The 17,433-nt window shown below is 48.7% G+C and overlaps 1 protein-coding gene across 1 annotated transcript in view; it reads left to right on the forward strand.

The window, feature by feature from the left end:
• Positions 1–17,433, forward strand: part of FAM171A1 (family with sequence similarity 171 member A1) — a 124,963-nt gene that overhangs the window by 84,219 nt on the left and 23,311 nt on the right. The window contains exons 4-5 of the mRNA XM_044914997.1: positions 6,692–6,850; positions 11,414–11,590. Coding sequence (XP_044770932.1) covers positions 6,692–6,850; positions 11,414–11,590 — 336 coding nt within the window. The remainder of the gene's footprint in view (positions 1–6,691; positions 6,851–11,413; positions 11,591–17,433) is intronic.

The raw sequence follows: 17,433 nt of genomic DNA on the forward strand, positions 1-17,433 counted from the left end.
CTGTAGGTACAGTATTTGTGTAAATTCTGAGCAGTTGGCCTGCAGCTCTGGCTCTCAGAGCATCCAGCAGACCTTCATGGGTCTCAGAAATGGGGCATTTTGTTGACTCCGAATGTAAGGACATAAATAAGAAGGTACCGTGTGGTGTGTGTGTACACACACACACACACACACACACACACACACACACCATAGAATAGTATTCAGCCATCAAAAAGAATGAAATCTTGCCATTTACAATGGTGTGGATGGAACTAGAGGGTATTATGCTAAGCAAAATAAGTCAGGGAAAGACAAAGACCATATGATTTCACTCATATGTGGAATTTAAGAAACAAAACAGATGAACATAGGGGAAGGGAAGGAAAAATAAAATAAGGTAAAAACAGGGAGACAAACCATCAGAGACTCTTAACTCTAGGAAACAAACTGAGGGTTGCTGGAGGGGAGGTGGGTGGCGGAATGAGGTAACTGGGTGATGGGCATTAAGGGGGGTACTTGATGTAATGGGCACTGGGTGTTCTATGCACCTGATGAATCACTAAACAAATAATACACCATATGTCAACTAAATTGAACTTACATTTAAAAAAATAATAGGATACCATGAAGATGCCTGACTGCTCAGGGGGGCACTGTCAGCACCCAACTGACTTCAGGCCCCCAGAGCTCCACTGTAAGCCACGCCCACCTCATGCACACCGCGCCCCGCACTACCCGCCTCCGTGCCCCTGTTCTTAGCGATGACCTCACCACGGTTCACGGAGAGGAGAAGCCACCAGGGGAGGATGGTTTGGTGGCTTCTCTCTGGCCTTGTAACGTGTCTGCTACGGTCCCTCCTCCACCACGGGCCCCTTCTCTCGCAGGTCCTTCCACCCCTTATCTCTTCAGGCCTCCCTCCATCGTTCTCCTCCCGCTGTCCCTCAGCTCCCTGAACCCTGCCATTCCAGGAAAAGCCCTTCCTAACCCCCCTTCCTCCTTCAGGCTCCACTCGCGTTTCCATCCTCTCCCAAACGGGAGAAGTCCGCCCTCACGCGTTGCACGCCTCAGTTTTCCTTTGCCTCACGCCATTCTGGAAGTTTCCCTTACAGAGTTCCATGGAGCTTGAGGCTGCCGGGGGGCCTCCTTCTGGGTCCTGGTCACCCCGCGAGGCGTGGAGGGTGGGGGGTGGGGGCCGGGTCGAGCTGCGCAGACCCAGGCGTCCTCCTGGAGGATGGCTTCTCACTCCTCAGCTCCTTGCCCCTCTGGCCTCTTCCCGCTCTTTCTTCCCTGCCCTCGTGTCCGCCTCCAGCTACCTCTTCCATCCCCAGGCCGCTGTCTTTATTCGGCATTCCGTCGTTTCTCACGTGAACCCCTTAGGACAGCCTCCTGGCCGACCTCTAGTCCCTCCATCCCTCCACCCGCCACCGTCAGAACGGGGGTGAGAGCAAACGCGATCTTTTCCCTCCCATCCTGGGAACCCCGCCGACACCCTTGCACCTGGCTCCCAGGGCCCCCCGCCCTCCCCAGCCTCCCTGCTCAGGCTGGCCCTGCTTCCAGGTGTGCGCTCCCTTCCCCCCGCCCCCACACCGCCTCCAGACACAGTCACAGATGCCACCCACGGAGCTCTCTCGAAGTTTCCTCTGTACTTTTCCACATAGGTCTCTTATTTTGGCACTTAAAACATTGTGGTAATTAAGCCATTCCCATGAAGCCTTCTGTACTCCTGAGCCCCAGGACGGCGGAGCCTTTGTCCTTTTCCTCTTCACATATCCAGTGCCCCTTGCAGAGAAGAGGCATGTCTGGATCATTGTGAGGATGCTCAGAGTATCTTGTGCAGTGGTTCCCAGTCTGGAGCAGTTTTGTCCCCCAAGGATGTTGGGCAGTGTCTGGTGACGTTTTTAGTTGTCACGACTTGGGAGCTGCTCCTGGCATCTGATGGATAGAAGCCAAGGATGCTGTCAGACATGATGCAGTGCCTAGGCACCCCAGCCCCGCACTCCCCAACAAAGAATTACCTGGCCTGAAATGTGAGTAGGGCCAAATTGAGGAATCCTGACCTAGTCAGAATTAAGACAGATCGCTATTTGGATCTAGTGAGCTGCCCAATGTAGTTTATCTTTACATGTAATTCTATAAATATTGTTGAGCACCAGCTATGTATAGAACACAGTGCAATGTGTTTTACAGAGCACCTGCTTTCAAGAAGCTTCCATCTAAAAGGGGAGAGGAGATGGGAAATTAATGTTTATCCTGTACCTGTTATGTACCCGGAGGCCCTGCTAGGCATCACGCATGTGCGCTCAGATCTGGCATCACAGCACCGTATTACGAGACAAGCATGATTCATACCTGTTTGAAAGGTAAAGAACCTGGAGCCCAAAGTCACTCAAATAAAAGATGATAGAAGAAAGATTTAAATGTAGCACTGAGTGATTCCACTGCTCCGTGTTCTTTTCTCATGGTGCCTCTGATTAGGGAGATGTACACGTTTCCAAATAAACATAATACAGGGCACAGTAAAATCCGTGCTGGAAGAGCGCCTGGGGGGCTCAGTCGGTTAAGTGTCTGCCTTCAGCTCAGGTCCTGATCCCGAGGTCCTGGGATCAAGCCCCTCGAGTCCAGCTCCCCGCTCAGTGGGGATCTGCTTCTCTCTCTCCCCCTGCCCCTCCCCACAGCTCGTGTTTTCTCTCTCTCTCTCTCTCAAATAAAATCTTTAAAAAATAATAATAATAACTGTTAATTCTGAAGTACTGAACTGCACCTCTCATATACAGGATGGGAATTAGAGCAGGTTGGGTCTGTGCTAGTCTGTAACTGTCACCGCCATCATTGTTTGCTAAGTGGTGGCAATCCACTGAAGGTCTCTGAGCAGAGGAGGAATGTGACCAGAGCGACTTTAGAAAAGTCAGTGTGTCAGTAGATGGAGTGGCAAAGGTGAAAGGCGGGAGCACAGTTAAGGCAAGGGGTGATGTAGGTTGATGTAGGGTGGAGGCAGAAAAGGAGGAGAAGATGATGCTGGAAATGTTGATGAGAGATTAGCCAGTCCTGGCAGTGAGTGGATGTGCAGAAAAATCGAAAGGGACAATGATGGCAGCCTGGAAGCAAAGCTGGGTGTTGAGCAGAACGGGGGTGTGGTGAAGTGGGAGAGAAGCTAGGGGATGGTGTTGGAGTGCCGGTGGGGCATCCAGGTGGAGGTGTCCAGAAGGCAGAGAAAATACAGACACCGGGCTCAGAAGAGCATCGGGGCAGACAGGAAGGCCACCACGGAGGGGAGTCAATAAGGTAAGAACCCAGAAACAATGGAGGCAGCTGAAGGCAGCCCCATAGGAACTGTTTCATTTGGAGGTGGGAGGAGAAAAAACATACTTGCAGAGGAAAAAGCCAGCTGACTCGAGAGACCAGTGTGCAGGACTGTGAATGCCAAGCAGGAGGGGTTCCTGGGCGGGGGCGGTGAACAGTGTGGGCCATTGTAAAGAGGTCAGTGAGGAGGAAGGCCGAGAAATAGTCATGGGTTTGCAGATTATACAGTCATCCATTGACATTTCCGAGGGCGGTGTGTGTTGTGGGTAAAAGCCAGATCATTGGGGGCTGGGTGGAAGGAGAGGAGGCATTCCCTTACGGGGATAACAGCATTCAAGTCCTGTCTTGGTGTTATTTTTCTACATGAGGAAGGAATGGGTATGTTTGTTGGTTGTGGAGGAAAAGCCTGTAGAGAAAGATGATTAACAAAGGCAAGAAGAGTTGGTTGGGCCAAGTCTTGCAGCATCACAAGCAGAAGTTGGGATGGAGGCTTGGGTTGACTGACCCTGGAGGAGAGCAGGGACAGAAGGGAGAAGAGAAGAGGGAAGAAAGAGATTTTGAAGTACAGAGACAGTAGGTGGTGGCCCCATTGTTTTCAGTAACAGAAGGCCTGAGCATCTGGGGCTGGGGATGGAACCCTGAGTCTGAGAAGAACAGAGAAAATTTGAGAACCCGCTGTTGTGGGGAATATGGGAGAGGCATCCAGAAAAGACCTAGCCAGGCCTGTCTCCTCGGTCCTCCCATCCCCAGCCAGTCACACCTCGTCCTGGAATTGCAGAAATCCAGCAGCACTGATAGAGGAAGATAGGCGTGAGGACATAACCGCTCCCCAGCCCCACACAGACACTTTGGATTCCATTTACACTGAGGCCTAGAGTAGCTTCCACCCTTCTGTAACTCCTCAGATGTTTCTTGGGTCATTTCGGCAGGCAGAGAGAGGTCTTGCCTTTGCTCTGTGTCTGGGAGTGTGTTTGGTCCCTCAGCAGACAGGGATCCATGTCATGCTGGTCACAGCATGCGTCCAATCGCTGGACAGACACGTCCCCTGCTAGTTAACCTGCCCCAGGCATTGCCCCTCTGTGCCCCCCACCCACCAGTCACAGCAGATAGAGCCCAGATGTCTGGCTCGTGACCAAGTTCTCCTGCACAAAAAAGGAAGGGGAGGCGGCAGAGGGAGGGCAGAGCAGGGGTGGGGAGGGGAGAGAGATGCATCTCCCACTAAAATGCATGATAAGCCAGAGAGCAAGAGAAGGCTGCGTGTCTGTTGAGAGAGAGGTGAGGGAGAGAGGGAAGGGAGGACAGCCAATGGCCCCTGAGAGCCGGGGAGCAGTTAGGTCTGGGGTCTCCCAAGTTCCAGGCCAGTCCCCCTGAGGGGGTCAGTGTGATCCCCCCCTTGACCTGTCAGCAGTCACCCTTTTCCTGAGGCCTGGAAGGCAGCACCTCTCCCACCCTGTTCTGCCTCAACCCTCATGAGGACAAGTCCCTCTTGGCCCCGTCACACTATAGACACTCTTTTCTTCTTACTAGCAAGTTCTTTGTTTCCCCCACTGTGTGTAACGAAGGCGGGCACCAGCAGCATTGTTTAGATTGAAAAACAGTAGACAAAGGGAAATAAGTTCTGGGAAAGTTCACTCTCACTGACAACAATAATAGGATCAGGGAGGGAGTAATGTTATGTCGTTGGGGGCGAAGGGGTGAAAAAGAAAAGGTTGGCTTTGACTTTCCATCTCCAAGTGCAGCAGGGAGAAGAACAGAGAAGCAGACCGCTCCTCGCCGGGCGTGGAGGTGGTCCTGGGGGGCTCGAGGTGTCCAGACTCTGTGTGGACCAAGGAGGTGACAGAAGGAAGACATCAGTCTTCTGTGACATCAAAGGAAAAGACCAGACTGAACAGAGCTGGGAGTGAACAGAGACAGATACTTGGATGCTAGTGCATCGCCGTGGGTTGTTTTGGGGGTAGAGAGAAGCCATGGAGGTTTGAGACAGGACCGCGTATCCATCCAGTTAGTTTCAGCGGAGGTGACGGAACGCAGATAGGAGTCATGACTTGGGGCATCGGGCTCCCAGGGGCCCGAAAGTGGGGCCTGTGTTTCACGGAGTGGAGAACCAGTCATCTGAGAACTCTAACCAGTGATTTTTAGGTGGTATGGGGGGCATCTGACTCTCCACCACCTCGCTGGTACATGCTCTAGCCAGCCTACCCCAAACTTCACATCTCTTGAGCTTCTGCGGCCTCACTTGTAGGAAGAGGAATGTGGACTCTTTGATACCTTTGAGCTCTAAAACTCCCTTATGCTTCAGAACCCTTTTGGATAAGCTTATTCCATACCTGAAAGTTTCTGATCCAGGGTTAAAAGGAACCCTGGGGTAGGCATAAAGACCACCAGCTTGGGGCTGGGCTGTGGTGCCAGACAGCCCCAGCCCCAGACGGGGGGCAGGGAGCCCCCAGCGGACCACAGGGGAAACCGCAGGCCCGGGGCAGGATATGCAGTGACCAGAATGCCAGGGCAGATCACTGCTTTTGAGGAATGGCTGTTTTAATCCACAGAAGTGTGTAAGTGCCACAACTCCCACTTGTATTAACTTGTGTCTTCGGGATGTTTTTGCTGGGTTTGCGCAAAATGATTTAGCACCTTGACGTCTTGTGACTGTCGCCATAGCATTAGGGGAACACAGGTTCCGGTTCTGCAGCCAAAACAACATCTGGAGCCCATGCTGCCGACGGTATCACCCGGGTAACTGAAGGGGCCCAGGCCGTCCTTCTGCACACGGAGCTGCCTGCCCCAAAGGGAGTGTTCCCACCTCCTTTCTAGAGCCTCGTCCTCAAACGCCCAACATGAGCTGTGACGAATAGGGTGCACCCCACCCGCAGAGACTGGATGCCACATGGCAGCTTCTCGTTTGTAGTTCTTGTCCAGGCTGCACATTGAATTCCGTTGCTGGGCTTCAGTTTGGTCTGTGGAGGGAAACCAGATTTTACCAGAAGATTAAGGAGGTGTTTGTAACAGTCTCAAAGGGTGTCGCTTGCTTTGTTTACGTAAAGAGATGAACTGTCATCTACTCGTTTCACTGATGCAGACTTCCTTTCCTAAAATGTTGCCCCCCCCCCCAAGGGCGAATGCTGGGCAGTGCAAAGCTTGCTCACAAATAGGACTTGGAAAGCTTTTTTGTTAAAAACCTAAATAACATCCTGTGTCAAAACAAATGTGACAATGGGCTATTATTTCTATCCCCATAATAGCATGTTGTCACATCTTTGTGCCCTGTGGGGCGCTGCGAATGGGGGATGGGCAGAGAGGCGGGGACGAGGGGGAGGGGGCGGGGAGGCGCTTTGCCACTTGGAGTAGCGCTTCCTGGTTGCCTGAGATTTGCCGCTCCCCCGGGAGGTAACTCCGAAGTTCATTTCTGCAGGTGCCCGGCCACAGCCTCGAGTTCACTTCCAGAGGAGAGCCCTGCGGCTGCCTGAGAACACCAGCTACAGCGACCTGACGGCCTTCCTCACTGCCGCCAGCGCTCCGTCCGAGGTGGACAGTTTTCCTTATCTGCGAGGCTTGGATGGAAATGGAACAGGTAATTGGAGTCTCTTCTCCTCTCAGCTGGGGCTTCTGTGGTTGCATTTGGGGATGTGGCTCGAAGCGTTAGTACTGCCCAGAAGAACCACCGGAGTTGTGAAAGTTCAAGTGCGTTAGAGCGGTGTTAGTTCGGGATTCCCGTCTACACCACCGCAGAAGTACATTTGAGTGCACCTGTCTCCTTCAGCCATCTTGGCTGACGTACCTTCGGAGCTCCCCTTTGGTAGACTAAATATATTTAATTCAGAGAAGTGCTTATAATTGAAGTTGGGTTTGTTGTTGTTTTTTTTTTCCCAAGTATAAGGCTCTCTGCCCTTGTCCCACTTCCCTCTGGAGTGGGTTTGGTGGAGCCGCCTGCGTGGCCGCCCTCCCTCTCCCACCCACGGGTCACAGCGGGGAGGGGAAGGGGGGCAGTGGCTCTGATGCAGACAGTGGGGACAACGGGGATGTCATGTCTAGGAATCAGGAGCATTTAGGAGCGGGATCCTCTTCTCTACCATCTGCACCCACCCAGCATTTTCCCACATCTTTCCATCCTCTGCGCTTTTCTCTTTGCCTTGACTTGGCAAGCAGTGGTCAGGCTTTGATGTTGATTTGAATCCAGACCTCTAAGTCAGCTTGGTCCCTGTCACCCTGGACTGGCCGGACACATAGAACTGAAAAATCAGAGAAACAAAAAACCAGCAGCCAGAAAATATGTAACAATTCCTTATCAGTAAAAAGACTGGCTTGCAGCCAACAGTGCACTCGGCACTCGCGTGGTGCCTAGTCCTAGGGACTGGAAAGTGGCAGATGCTGAGGTCCTGAGTCATTTCTTGTCTCCCCTCTTCTTTTCCCGACACTTTTGATTAGTCACAACATAAACTTGAAAACCAGAGGCTGTTCTGGGTTAAATCCTACCAGGTGAGGAGGTGACTGCATTTTCCCCAAAATGCTTTTATTGAATTTCCCTGACTTGTCCAGTGCTTTACATAAACGGATCTTGGATCCTTCTGAAAAAGCTTTTACACCTGCAGCATCTGATCCATTTTGTAGAATGCTGACGAATTTCTGGTGACCAGTCAAGGTGACCTGGTGATTTGTTACTCACTTTTCGCCCGTTTGTGGCACCTGCTTTCAGAAATGGTTCTCCTTACTTTAATTTTATACATGATGAAGATGCAATTAAGACATCAGTAACTGGCCGTCGGATAAAACTGCATGGTAGTAACAGTAAACATTAAGTAAACATTATTGGGGGGAAAATGTTGACTTTTACTCTAAGCGTACAGGCCGAGGAGAAAAGTAGTATTTCAGGGAACATGAAAAAGTACAATTTGAGACCATCATGCAACCTCCACCCAACAAATGGTGCACAATCATAAAACCCTAACTTGGAGGGACGACCTCATTCCTCAGAGCTCATTAATTTTTCTGTGCCCCATTTCCAAGAGCTCTTGAATAAATTATGAAATCCGAGATGATGGGGAAGGGAGAAGAACAAAAAGACATAGAACTATTGATTTTAGAGGGGTTTGTTTTATTTTAAAATCACTGTGTTATTTCAGAGGGAAGAAAGAAGGTCTTTAGAAGGTTACATGCAACTTCTTTTCCACTGAAAACACTGACAGCTGATGTGGGAAGAGGAATCCGACCTACTTGAGGGCTGCCAGGAAAGGCGACCACCCCTGGGCATGTTGGCTCACACCTGTGAGCACATTGGAGCGTGGACTCCGCTTAGCACCCCGACATCTCACCAGCTAGGTGCCTATGTCCAGTTTCCCATGGTGCAGAGCCTCTCTTCCCCACCCCCCAACACTTGCTTGCTTGCCTCCTGTTTTATAAGATGCATCTAAGAGATCTCAGCTTTGCGTGAGGGCCCGGCCCACACATAGCTGTGTGAGACGGCAGGTCCTAACCAGAGTCCGGCAAAGGTGAATGGAGGCCACGAGTGGGGTTGGAAAGGGCTCTGAAGGCTGGTGTCCTCGGAGTGTTCTTGGTTGTGTCCAGTTCAGAGGGAGTTTATCCAGAGTTGTAAATAGAACAACTCAGCCAGATGGAGATTTGGCCCATGTTCTCATTTGTTCACCTCCGTCCACCTGCTCCATAGTGTCCTGGTGTCACATGGGGCCGCCGGCTCCCCCACACAGGCCTGAGACACTGCACCTTCACGGCATCACGCTCCCCACTCTGGTTGCTAAGAAAGCACACAACCGTCCTTTGACATTCCCAAGGGGTTTTCAAGAAATGACTCCTGCTAGTAACTCCAGGAAGACAGAGAGGAGTCCGTAAAATGACTAACATCCAGCAAAGCTGGAAACAGAACGCAAAGCCAAACAGAACCCTAGATGCTCTCTGAGCAAAACCCCTCACGTTACAAGGGACGGGTCGGAGACCTCCTAAGCTTGGTCCAGTGGTGCCGCCTCCTCCCCCTGCTGCCTTTGCCTGACACCTATCTTTATTGGGACATGACAGGAGCCTGGTAACATCAGGAGAGGGGACAAGAGGGAAAGATCTCATTATATACAGAACTCAGTGCTTTGTGTAGAGTTGCAGTCTTAGAACAAGTGCTGGAAGGGAAACAGTTGAGCCCTTCGAAGTATGACTCATTCCAGAATAGAGTGGGAGGGTAAAGGGAGAGTGTTTGGGAAGGCAGAGTACGAGTGGGCCTTTAGCGGGGCACTGAGAAAGAGAAAAGAAGCCTCAAGAAAGCAAGTGTAACTGCCTGCTCTGTCTTCTAACGGAGAGCTTTTAAAAGAACCTTAAATCACGTGAACCTAATGTATATTGCTTTAATTAAGATGCCCTTTTCTGCAATGCTGTACTTACTTATAAATGTTTATAGCTGAGTCTGTTTTCTTTCCATAGGCTCATAGGAAGGCATCTAGTCCAGATAATGCAGATAAGAAAAACAAATCCCTGAGGAGTGAAGTAACTTCCCTGAGGCCACATATGCGGCTAGTGGGTGCCTCTGGTACTGGAACCCTGGCTTCCTGGGCCAGGAATGTGCAAAAAAAATAGGAAGGGAGAATTGCTGAGTGGGGATGAGGAGGCAGAGCTAAGTGGGAGGCAAGGATGGATGAGGAGTCTGGAAGGCTTTCCTAGTCTACCTGCTGCTTCCCTGTGCAGACCTCCTGCCTCAGGTTTGCTGAAAGCAGCAGTTCTCCCCAGTTGAGAACGTTATGTCCGAGTTGTTTATTACAAAGGCTAGTGAGTTCCTGAAATTTTTCTTGGTTTTCAGTTCTGTCTAATCCAGAGAGTCTAACAGAACCTAGAGAGGTACATCATAGACCTGGCTTGACTTCTGTGTTCCCTTTGGGCAGTTGGCACATTTAGGTCTCAATCTAGAAGATATTTTGACCAGAAATTTGGTAAATTCTGGGTTTTCTTTACCCACAAGTGAAATGGCCAGACTGAAAGATTTCAGAACTTGAACCTGTGATTCCAATGTGGACCTTTTGATGAAATTCCCATTATCGTGCCTTCTCCTTCAATGACAGAGATGGATATAAATTGTAAAAGGTAGTTCTGTCATGACTCATATATAAATTGCTCTACAAAGAGTTTAGCTATAACTTGTGTTGAAACTCTAAAATTCACTTAGATTTGCTTTAAATGTTTACATCTAGTCCTAAGTAGAGGTTCGCATTAGCTCAGGTAGTTGATGGGTAGGTAAGTATCTAAGTAGCTTAGTAAGAAATCCTACAGATTATGTTCTAATGGAGCTTACATTTTTTTATCACTGTGCTTTTGTCATTGTGCTCAAGATTTAAAATTATAACAGAAAACATTTTGTGTGATATTATATTTCACTGGAGAAAAATTGTCCTAAAATGGATTACTTAAGTAGATAAATATAGTATTGCTGTCATAAGCATTCCCTGATTTATCTATAAAGTAGGCAGTCATTAAAGCATTGGCTTGGGTAAAAGGCCTCTAATGTAGAATAATTGGGATATTAAATTCCTTTTAAACAGATCAAAATAACAATGGCAACTAAAATAACTCATAAATATTTCAAGTCCAGGTTTTCAGTAGTGTACTTTTAGTAGAAGTAAGTTAGGATTTTGAAGCACTCCTTGAAAAAAAAAAAAAAAATTCCTTTTTTTTAAGCAGTCTCTAATGCAAAACATTTGGTTTCCTGATGGGGCTCTGCCAAGTAATTAACACGTGCATGGGGCTGACTTTGTCTAGGAGTTGATTTCAGGGATTTCTACACATCGCCTCCTCTCACCTTACAGATGAGTCTTTTCCTTTTGAGGCCCCTCTTTGAAAGCAGAGCACCATAGTGTAGTTGAGTCGGCAGACCTGAGCTTAGATCCCAGACAGACCACCATGCCCTTGGGGCCAGCTCCCATTACTACCCTCTGTGAGCCTGTGTCTTTTATCTGTAAACTGTGGATTTTGCCTACCTTACAAAGATGCGGTGAGGATTTTATAAATGTAAAGGGCTTACTGCCGTCCCATACCCCTCCTCCCACGTAGGAGGTCCCATACTCAGTGAATGGCAGATGCAGACGGTGGCAGGAGCCCCCCGTAGGTCCCTTTTGCACGTGTGATGGAGAATCCCTCTTGCTTCCAGGAAACGGCACCAGGTATGACCTGACCCCAGTCACGGCCGTCAGCGTCCACTTGCTCAGCAGCGATGGAACACCGGTGCTGGTGGATGGTCCCATTTACGTCACCGTGCCCCTGGCCACACAGAGCATTCTGAGGCACAATGCTTATGTCGCCGCGTGGCGGTTTGACCAGAAGCTGGGTAAGCGAGACTCCTGTGATTGGCTAGCAGGGGACTTCATGACTGTTTGATTTTCCTTTTAAGAAGCCCGTGCAAATCTCCTCTCCTTGAAGGTACTGAACGTTGCGTGGTTTCTGGCTGGTGAAGCTCACGCCACTGGGCCATGCAGGCACGCTCTCTGGAGGCTTCTCTTGTTTTCGTTTCTGTTGTACATTTAAGCTAACTTACTTGAGTCTTTAAAGGTCATTAGAGCTAAAATTGGCTCCCCTAATCTTTAGCCTTTTATTCTTTAGGTTCTGTCGTCTCTCTTGGTCATGTGGTTTTTAAGTTTAATGAAGAAGGAAAAACATGGCCAACAACGTCCCAAGAGAAACTAAAATGACCCATAATCCCCCCACCTAGAGAAAACCACTTATCGTATTTGGCATTATATCCTTCCAGTTATTTCACCCTCACGTATGTGTTAGTTATCTGTCGCTGCACAACAAATTGCCCTAAGACTCAGCAGCTTCAACCAACAGTGAGCATCTCTTATCTCACATTTCTGGAGTGTCAGGAGTCCAGGGACAACCTAGCTGGGTGGTTTCTGGGTCAGGTCCTCCAGCAAGGTTGCCGTCAGGCTGCCAACCAGGGCTGTGTTCATCTCGGGGTCGGGTGGGGGCTGGTGACCGTGCTTCCCATCCCGCAGGGCTGTTACAGGCCTCAGCTCCTCACTAGCTGTTGGTCTGTTGGTCGGAGGCTTTCATTCCTTGCCCTGGGGGTCCCTCCATAGGGCTGCTCACAACGCGGCAGCTTGCGTTCACTGGAGCAAATGATCCAAGAGAAAAAAATAAAATAAAATACAGAAGCACAAGTGGGCAAAATGGAAGTCACAGTCTTTTACAACCTAATGTCAAAGTGTGACACGCGATCGCTTCTTTCCAGATGCTGTTGGTCCCAGGGCCCAACATAGGTACAGGGTGGGGTGGACTGCACAAGCATGTGAACACCAGCAGGTGGGGATCCCTTGGCACTCTTAGAAAGGCTGCCTTCTGCAAAATATATTTTTAACAGGAATGGGATATATGCTATAATACTGTTCTGTAACTTGCCTTTAAAAACCACTTGCGTATCATAAACATCTTTATGTAGCATCAGCTGTGAGACTGCAATGTCAAAATTAATGATTGCGTAGTATTTCATTATGTCGATGTGTCATAATTTGGTTGCTCTGTGCCCTATAATTAGAGAAAACATTACTGTTCTTACCAGTGCTGTGAAAAATACCTTTGTAGCTAAATCTTTAGGCATGGCCATGGTTGTTTCCTTAGGATAAAATTTTAGAGGAAGTGATACTGCTGGATTAAAAATGTATGAAATTCTAAAGCTTTTAATACATCTTTCCAGATTGTTCTCTAGGAAGTTTTATAGTTGATGCTCTTCACAACAATATGGGCACACATGCTTGTGTGCTTAGATTTTCATACCATCTTCGTTCTTATACCCCTTCGGTACCCCGTCCCTTGAAAGTCAAGCTTGAAAATGCCAGTTTTCAGATGCCCTCATCCAGAATTTTAAAGCATTAGACCATGCATAAAGATTATTGGGAGATGTTTGATGTCAAATGTATTTTCAAAGATACCTAATTCGATGAGGAGTCAAATCATAGTTCTGGGAGGGGCGCCTGGGTGGTTCAGATGGTTAAGCATCTGCCTTCGGCTCAGGTCATGATCCCAGGGTCCTGGGATCGAGCCCCACATCGGTCTCCTGGCTCAGCGGGGAGTCTGCTTCTCCCTCTTCCTCTGCTTCTCCCACTGCTCATGCTCTCTCTATATATATCTCTCTGTGTCTCAAATGAATAAATAAAAAAAAATCTTTAAAAAATCATAGTTCTGGGAATTTATATTTGAAAAGAAATGCCTGTTGGGTGTCTGGGGTTTGGTCTTGTTTTGTTTGTTTTGTTTTGCTTTTGCTTCGTTTTGCTTTCCAAATAATTACTAACAGGAGCCATAATCATTTGTGTGGAATTCACTGATTTCACTAAAGACGTACTAAACTTGACGTTGACAGATGGACGGTGCCATTTCCTTAACATAATCCTGCACTGAGATAGGCTGCCACTGACGTGTGTTCTCAAGGACTTAGTCGGGACCTAAGGAGCCCAGCACCTCCCAGAAGAAGACAGATTGAGAGGGGCGTGCCTGGGAGAATCTCAGAAGAACACAGGAGAAAGTAGGAAGGAGAAGGGAGACAGCTTGTATTTTGTATCCTGAAAATCTGGGTCTGCTCTTGTAAAGCTGTAAGTCCCACCTTGGGCAAATCCCCGTGCCTGTTTTCTCATTCGTATAAGGTGTGTGTTTGTCAAGGCTCTTATTCCCTTGTATGTTCTGCTTCTCTCCCTTTGACCTCCTAGTTGGCCCCAAATGTGCCCTGGTCAGTGCACTGAAGCCGCAGCATGACTTGTGGTTAAGAGCAAGGGGCCTGGGGGCACACTGGATTGTTATTCCGCCTCTGCTACCCACTGGCTGTGTGGCCCCGAGCAAGTTACTTAACCTCTCTGTGCCAGTTTCCTCAACTGTGAAATGGCGATGATAATAATAATGTTGTTACAAAGAGTGTATTAGACAAAGTTCTCCAGAGAAACAGAACCAAGAGGGTGTGGGGGTGGGGGTGTGTGTGTGTGTGTATATATATATATACATTAAGGAGGAAAGAGATTTATTTTAAGGAATTGGCTTATACATTTGTGGAAGCTGGCAAGTCTGTAATCCGCAGGGTCAGCCGGCAGACTAGAGACCCAGAGAGAAGCCGATACTGTAGTTTGAGCCCAAAGGTAGTCTGCTGGCAGAATTCCCTCTTCCTTGGGAGAGGTCAGTCTTTTTCTTAACGCCTTCAACTGACTAGATGAGGCCCACCCATATTATGAAGAGTAATCTACTTGACTCAGCCTACTGATTTATATGTTACTCTCACTTTAAAAATACCTTCAGTGCATAAGTCAAACAGAGAAAGACATGTATCATATGATCTCACTGATATGAGGAATTCTTAATTGCAGGAAACAAACTGAGGGTTGCTGGAGTGGGGGGTGGGGTGGGAGGGATGGGGTGACTGGGTGATAGACACTGGGGAGGGTATGTGCTATGGTGAGCGCTATGAATTGTGCAAGACTGTTGAATCACAGATCTGTACCTCTGAAACAAATAATGCAATATATGTTAAGAAAAAAAAAGAAGAAGAAGAAGAAGAAGGTAGTGGGAGGGGAAGAATGAAGCGGGGGAAATCGGAGGGGTAGACGAACCATGAGAGACGATGGACTCTGAAAAACAAACTGAGGGTTCTAGAGGGGAGGGGGGTGGGAGGATGGGTTAGCCTGGTGGTGGGTATGAGGAGGGCACATTCTGCGTGGAGCACAGGGTGTTATGCACAAACAATGAATCATGGAACACTTCATCTAAAACTAATGATGTAATGTATGGGGATTAACATAAGAATAAAAATAAATAAATAAATAAATAAATAAAAATAGCTTCAGTGCAACATCCATACGTGTCCTACCAAATATCTGGGGACCATGGCCTAGCCAAGTCGACACAAAAAATTAACCACTCCAAGGAGAAAATGAATTAATGGTTGTAAGAGGCTTAGTAGAGCGCCTAGCACCCGAGCAAGGACACCCGAAGAGTTTAGAAAGTAAACAGAAGTCTCCCCATCCTGTAGAAGGCTCCCACGGACTGTGCCCTTCAAACCCCTTAGCCCAGATCTCTTGAAGGACTGTTCTCCACGTGCTGCGTCCATTTCTCAGCCCACTGTGATCCTACTCCTGCCTCCCACTCTTTGGGAACAGGTGTCCCGGAGCTCATCAGCGGCTGCACGACTCTGAAGGCAGGTGACCTCCTCATCCACTTCGAGGTCTGTGTGACATTTCGAGGTCTTCTTCCTTTGTGACGGGCCCTCCTCTGTTGGCTCTTTGACTCAGTGTCCCCCTGGGTCCTCCTCCTATGCTGGCCACTGGCCTCTGCCCTCTGCCCAGCTGCTAACTTACCCAATATCAGTTGCTGGGGCACCTCACTACTTCCCTCACTCCTATGGCTCCCTATGCACCCAGGTCCTAGTCTCTGCTCTGTATTTCCGACCTTCCAGTAGACATCAGTTTATGGATGTGCCATAGGAAAGCCAAGTCCAAGATGCCTAAAATTAAGGTTTATCCACTCCTCTCGCTCCAGCATCTAAACCTCTCCGTGTTCCCTCTCTTGGTTAAGGGTATCACCTACCAGACCATCAGAGTAGAAACCTCAGGGTTATCCCCACTTTATTCCTGCAACCACATCCGGTCCCGTGTTGCTGTCAGATCAGTGCTTCTCAAGCTTCACCCTCTCCCTGTCTTCTCCGTGTTACCTCTGCCTCGGTTCAGACTCTTCCCTCTTTTCTGGCCAATTCCAGCAGCTGTTGGAGCGCCTCCCACCTCTCCTTCCCTCCACCGGGTCTTCTGTATCACACCGTAGGTTATCTTTCCAAAGCGATAGAAAGACGTATGTATATGATCATCTTCCATGTAGATGGGTCCTCTTAAGTACAAACGTTATCGCCTAATATATTCAACTGCCCTGACAACTAAGAAATTGCAAGGCCCTGCCCGTATGTATTTCTAGTATCGCTGTAATACGTACAATGTAAGCGAGAGGAGCTACGTTACTGTTCAGGGGATGGAGAGAGGGATTTGAAAAAAGAGAGCTCCCGCTCAGAAATGTGATGCGCTAGGGGGACACCTCCGCGCAGCCGGGGAAGGGCACACAGTCTGGTGGGGTAGCAATGGCAGGCGTACAGAAGACAGCTGGACATGAGGCAGAGTGAGGCCGGGACCAGCTCTGAAGGCACGTGTGGGCCTGAGGAGCCCGGGGACAATCTCGCATGGGAAAGTGGTCTGTGCTTTGGAAAGATAACCTACGGTGCGATACAGAAGACCCAGTGGAGGGAAGGAGAGGTGGGAGGCGCTCCAACAGCTGCTGGAATTGGCCAGAAAAGAGGGAAGAGTCTGAACCGAGGCAGAGGTAACACGGAGAAGACAGGGAGAGGATGAAGTTTGAGAAGCGCTGATCTGACAGCAACATGGGACTGGATGTGGCTGCAGGAATAAGAGAGCAATGCATGTACTGTGATCACAGCGGTCCTTGTGAGGGAAACAGGAGGAATCAGAACGAGAGGAGATGGCAACAGGGTGGTCAGAGCAGAGACTCCAGCGATGTCCTTTGAATATAGAGGAGGAGGTCACAAGCCAAGGAACACAGGCGGCCACGAAAAGCTGAACAGGGCAAGGCAACAGATTTTCCCCTGGGAGCCTCCAGAGGGAACCAAGCCTGCTGACACGTTGACTTGGGCTCAGTGGAATTGACTTCAGACCTCTCACTTCCAGAACTTTAAGAGAATACAGTTGGATTGTTTAAGCCCCTAAGTCTGTGGTCATTTATTACAGAAGCAATGGGAAATTAACACAATACAGAAGTCAGTGAAAACAAAGAAATGTGCATTGTTAGGAGGAAGCCTCTGAAATAGAAGTTACCCGATTCTCTAGCTCTTCTCTGGAGATAATCCCCACAGCATCAAGCCTTTTGCCATCAAGAACCTTCATTGTGTACATGCTCTATTTTCATTCAAATGGTCTTTTTAACTATCTACTGCGAGAAATGTAACTTCCAACTCCTGGCTATAACAGCTTGTATGTATACACAGAAAAGCCAGCGTTTACATAGTCATTCAAAAATAATCAAATGAATTAAAATATGCTTTCTGAAAACTTTAAGATTGATGGACATTTCAAAGAAACCGTATGTTCTTTCACTTCCTAAATTCAATAGAAGCCTACATATTTCATAAGGTTGGGGTTT

The sequence above is a fragment of the Neomonachus schauinslandi genome, chromosome 5, assembly GCF_002201575.2.
Source record: "Neomonachus schauinslandi chromosome 5, ASM220157v2, whole genome shotgun sequence".
Lineage (NCBI taxonomy): Eukaryota > Metazoa > Chordata > Mammalia > Carnivora > Phocidae > Neomonachus > Neomonachus schauinslandi.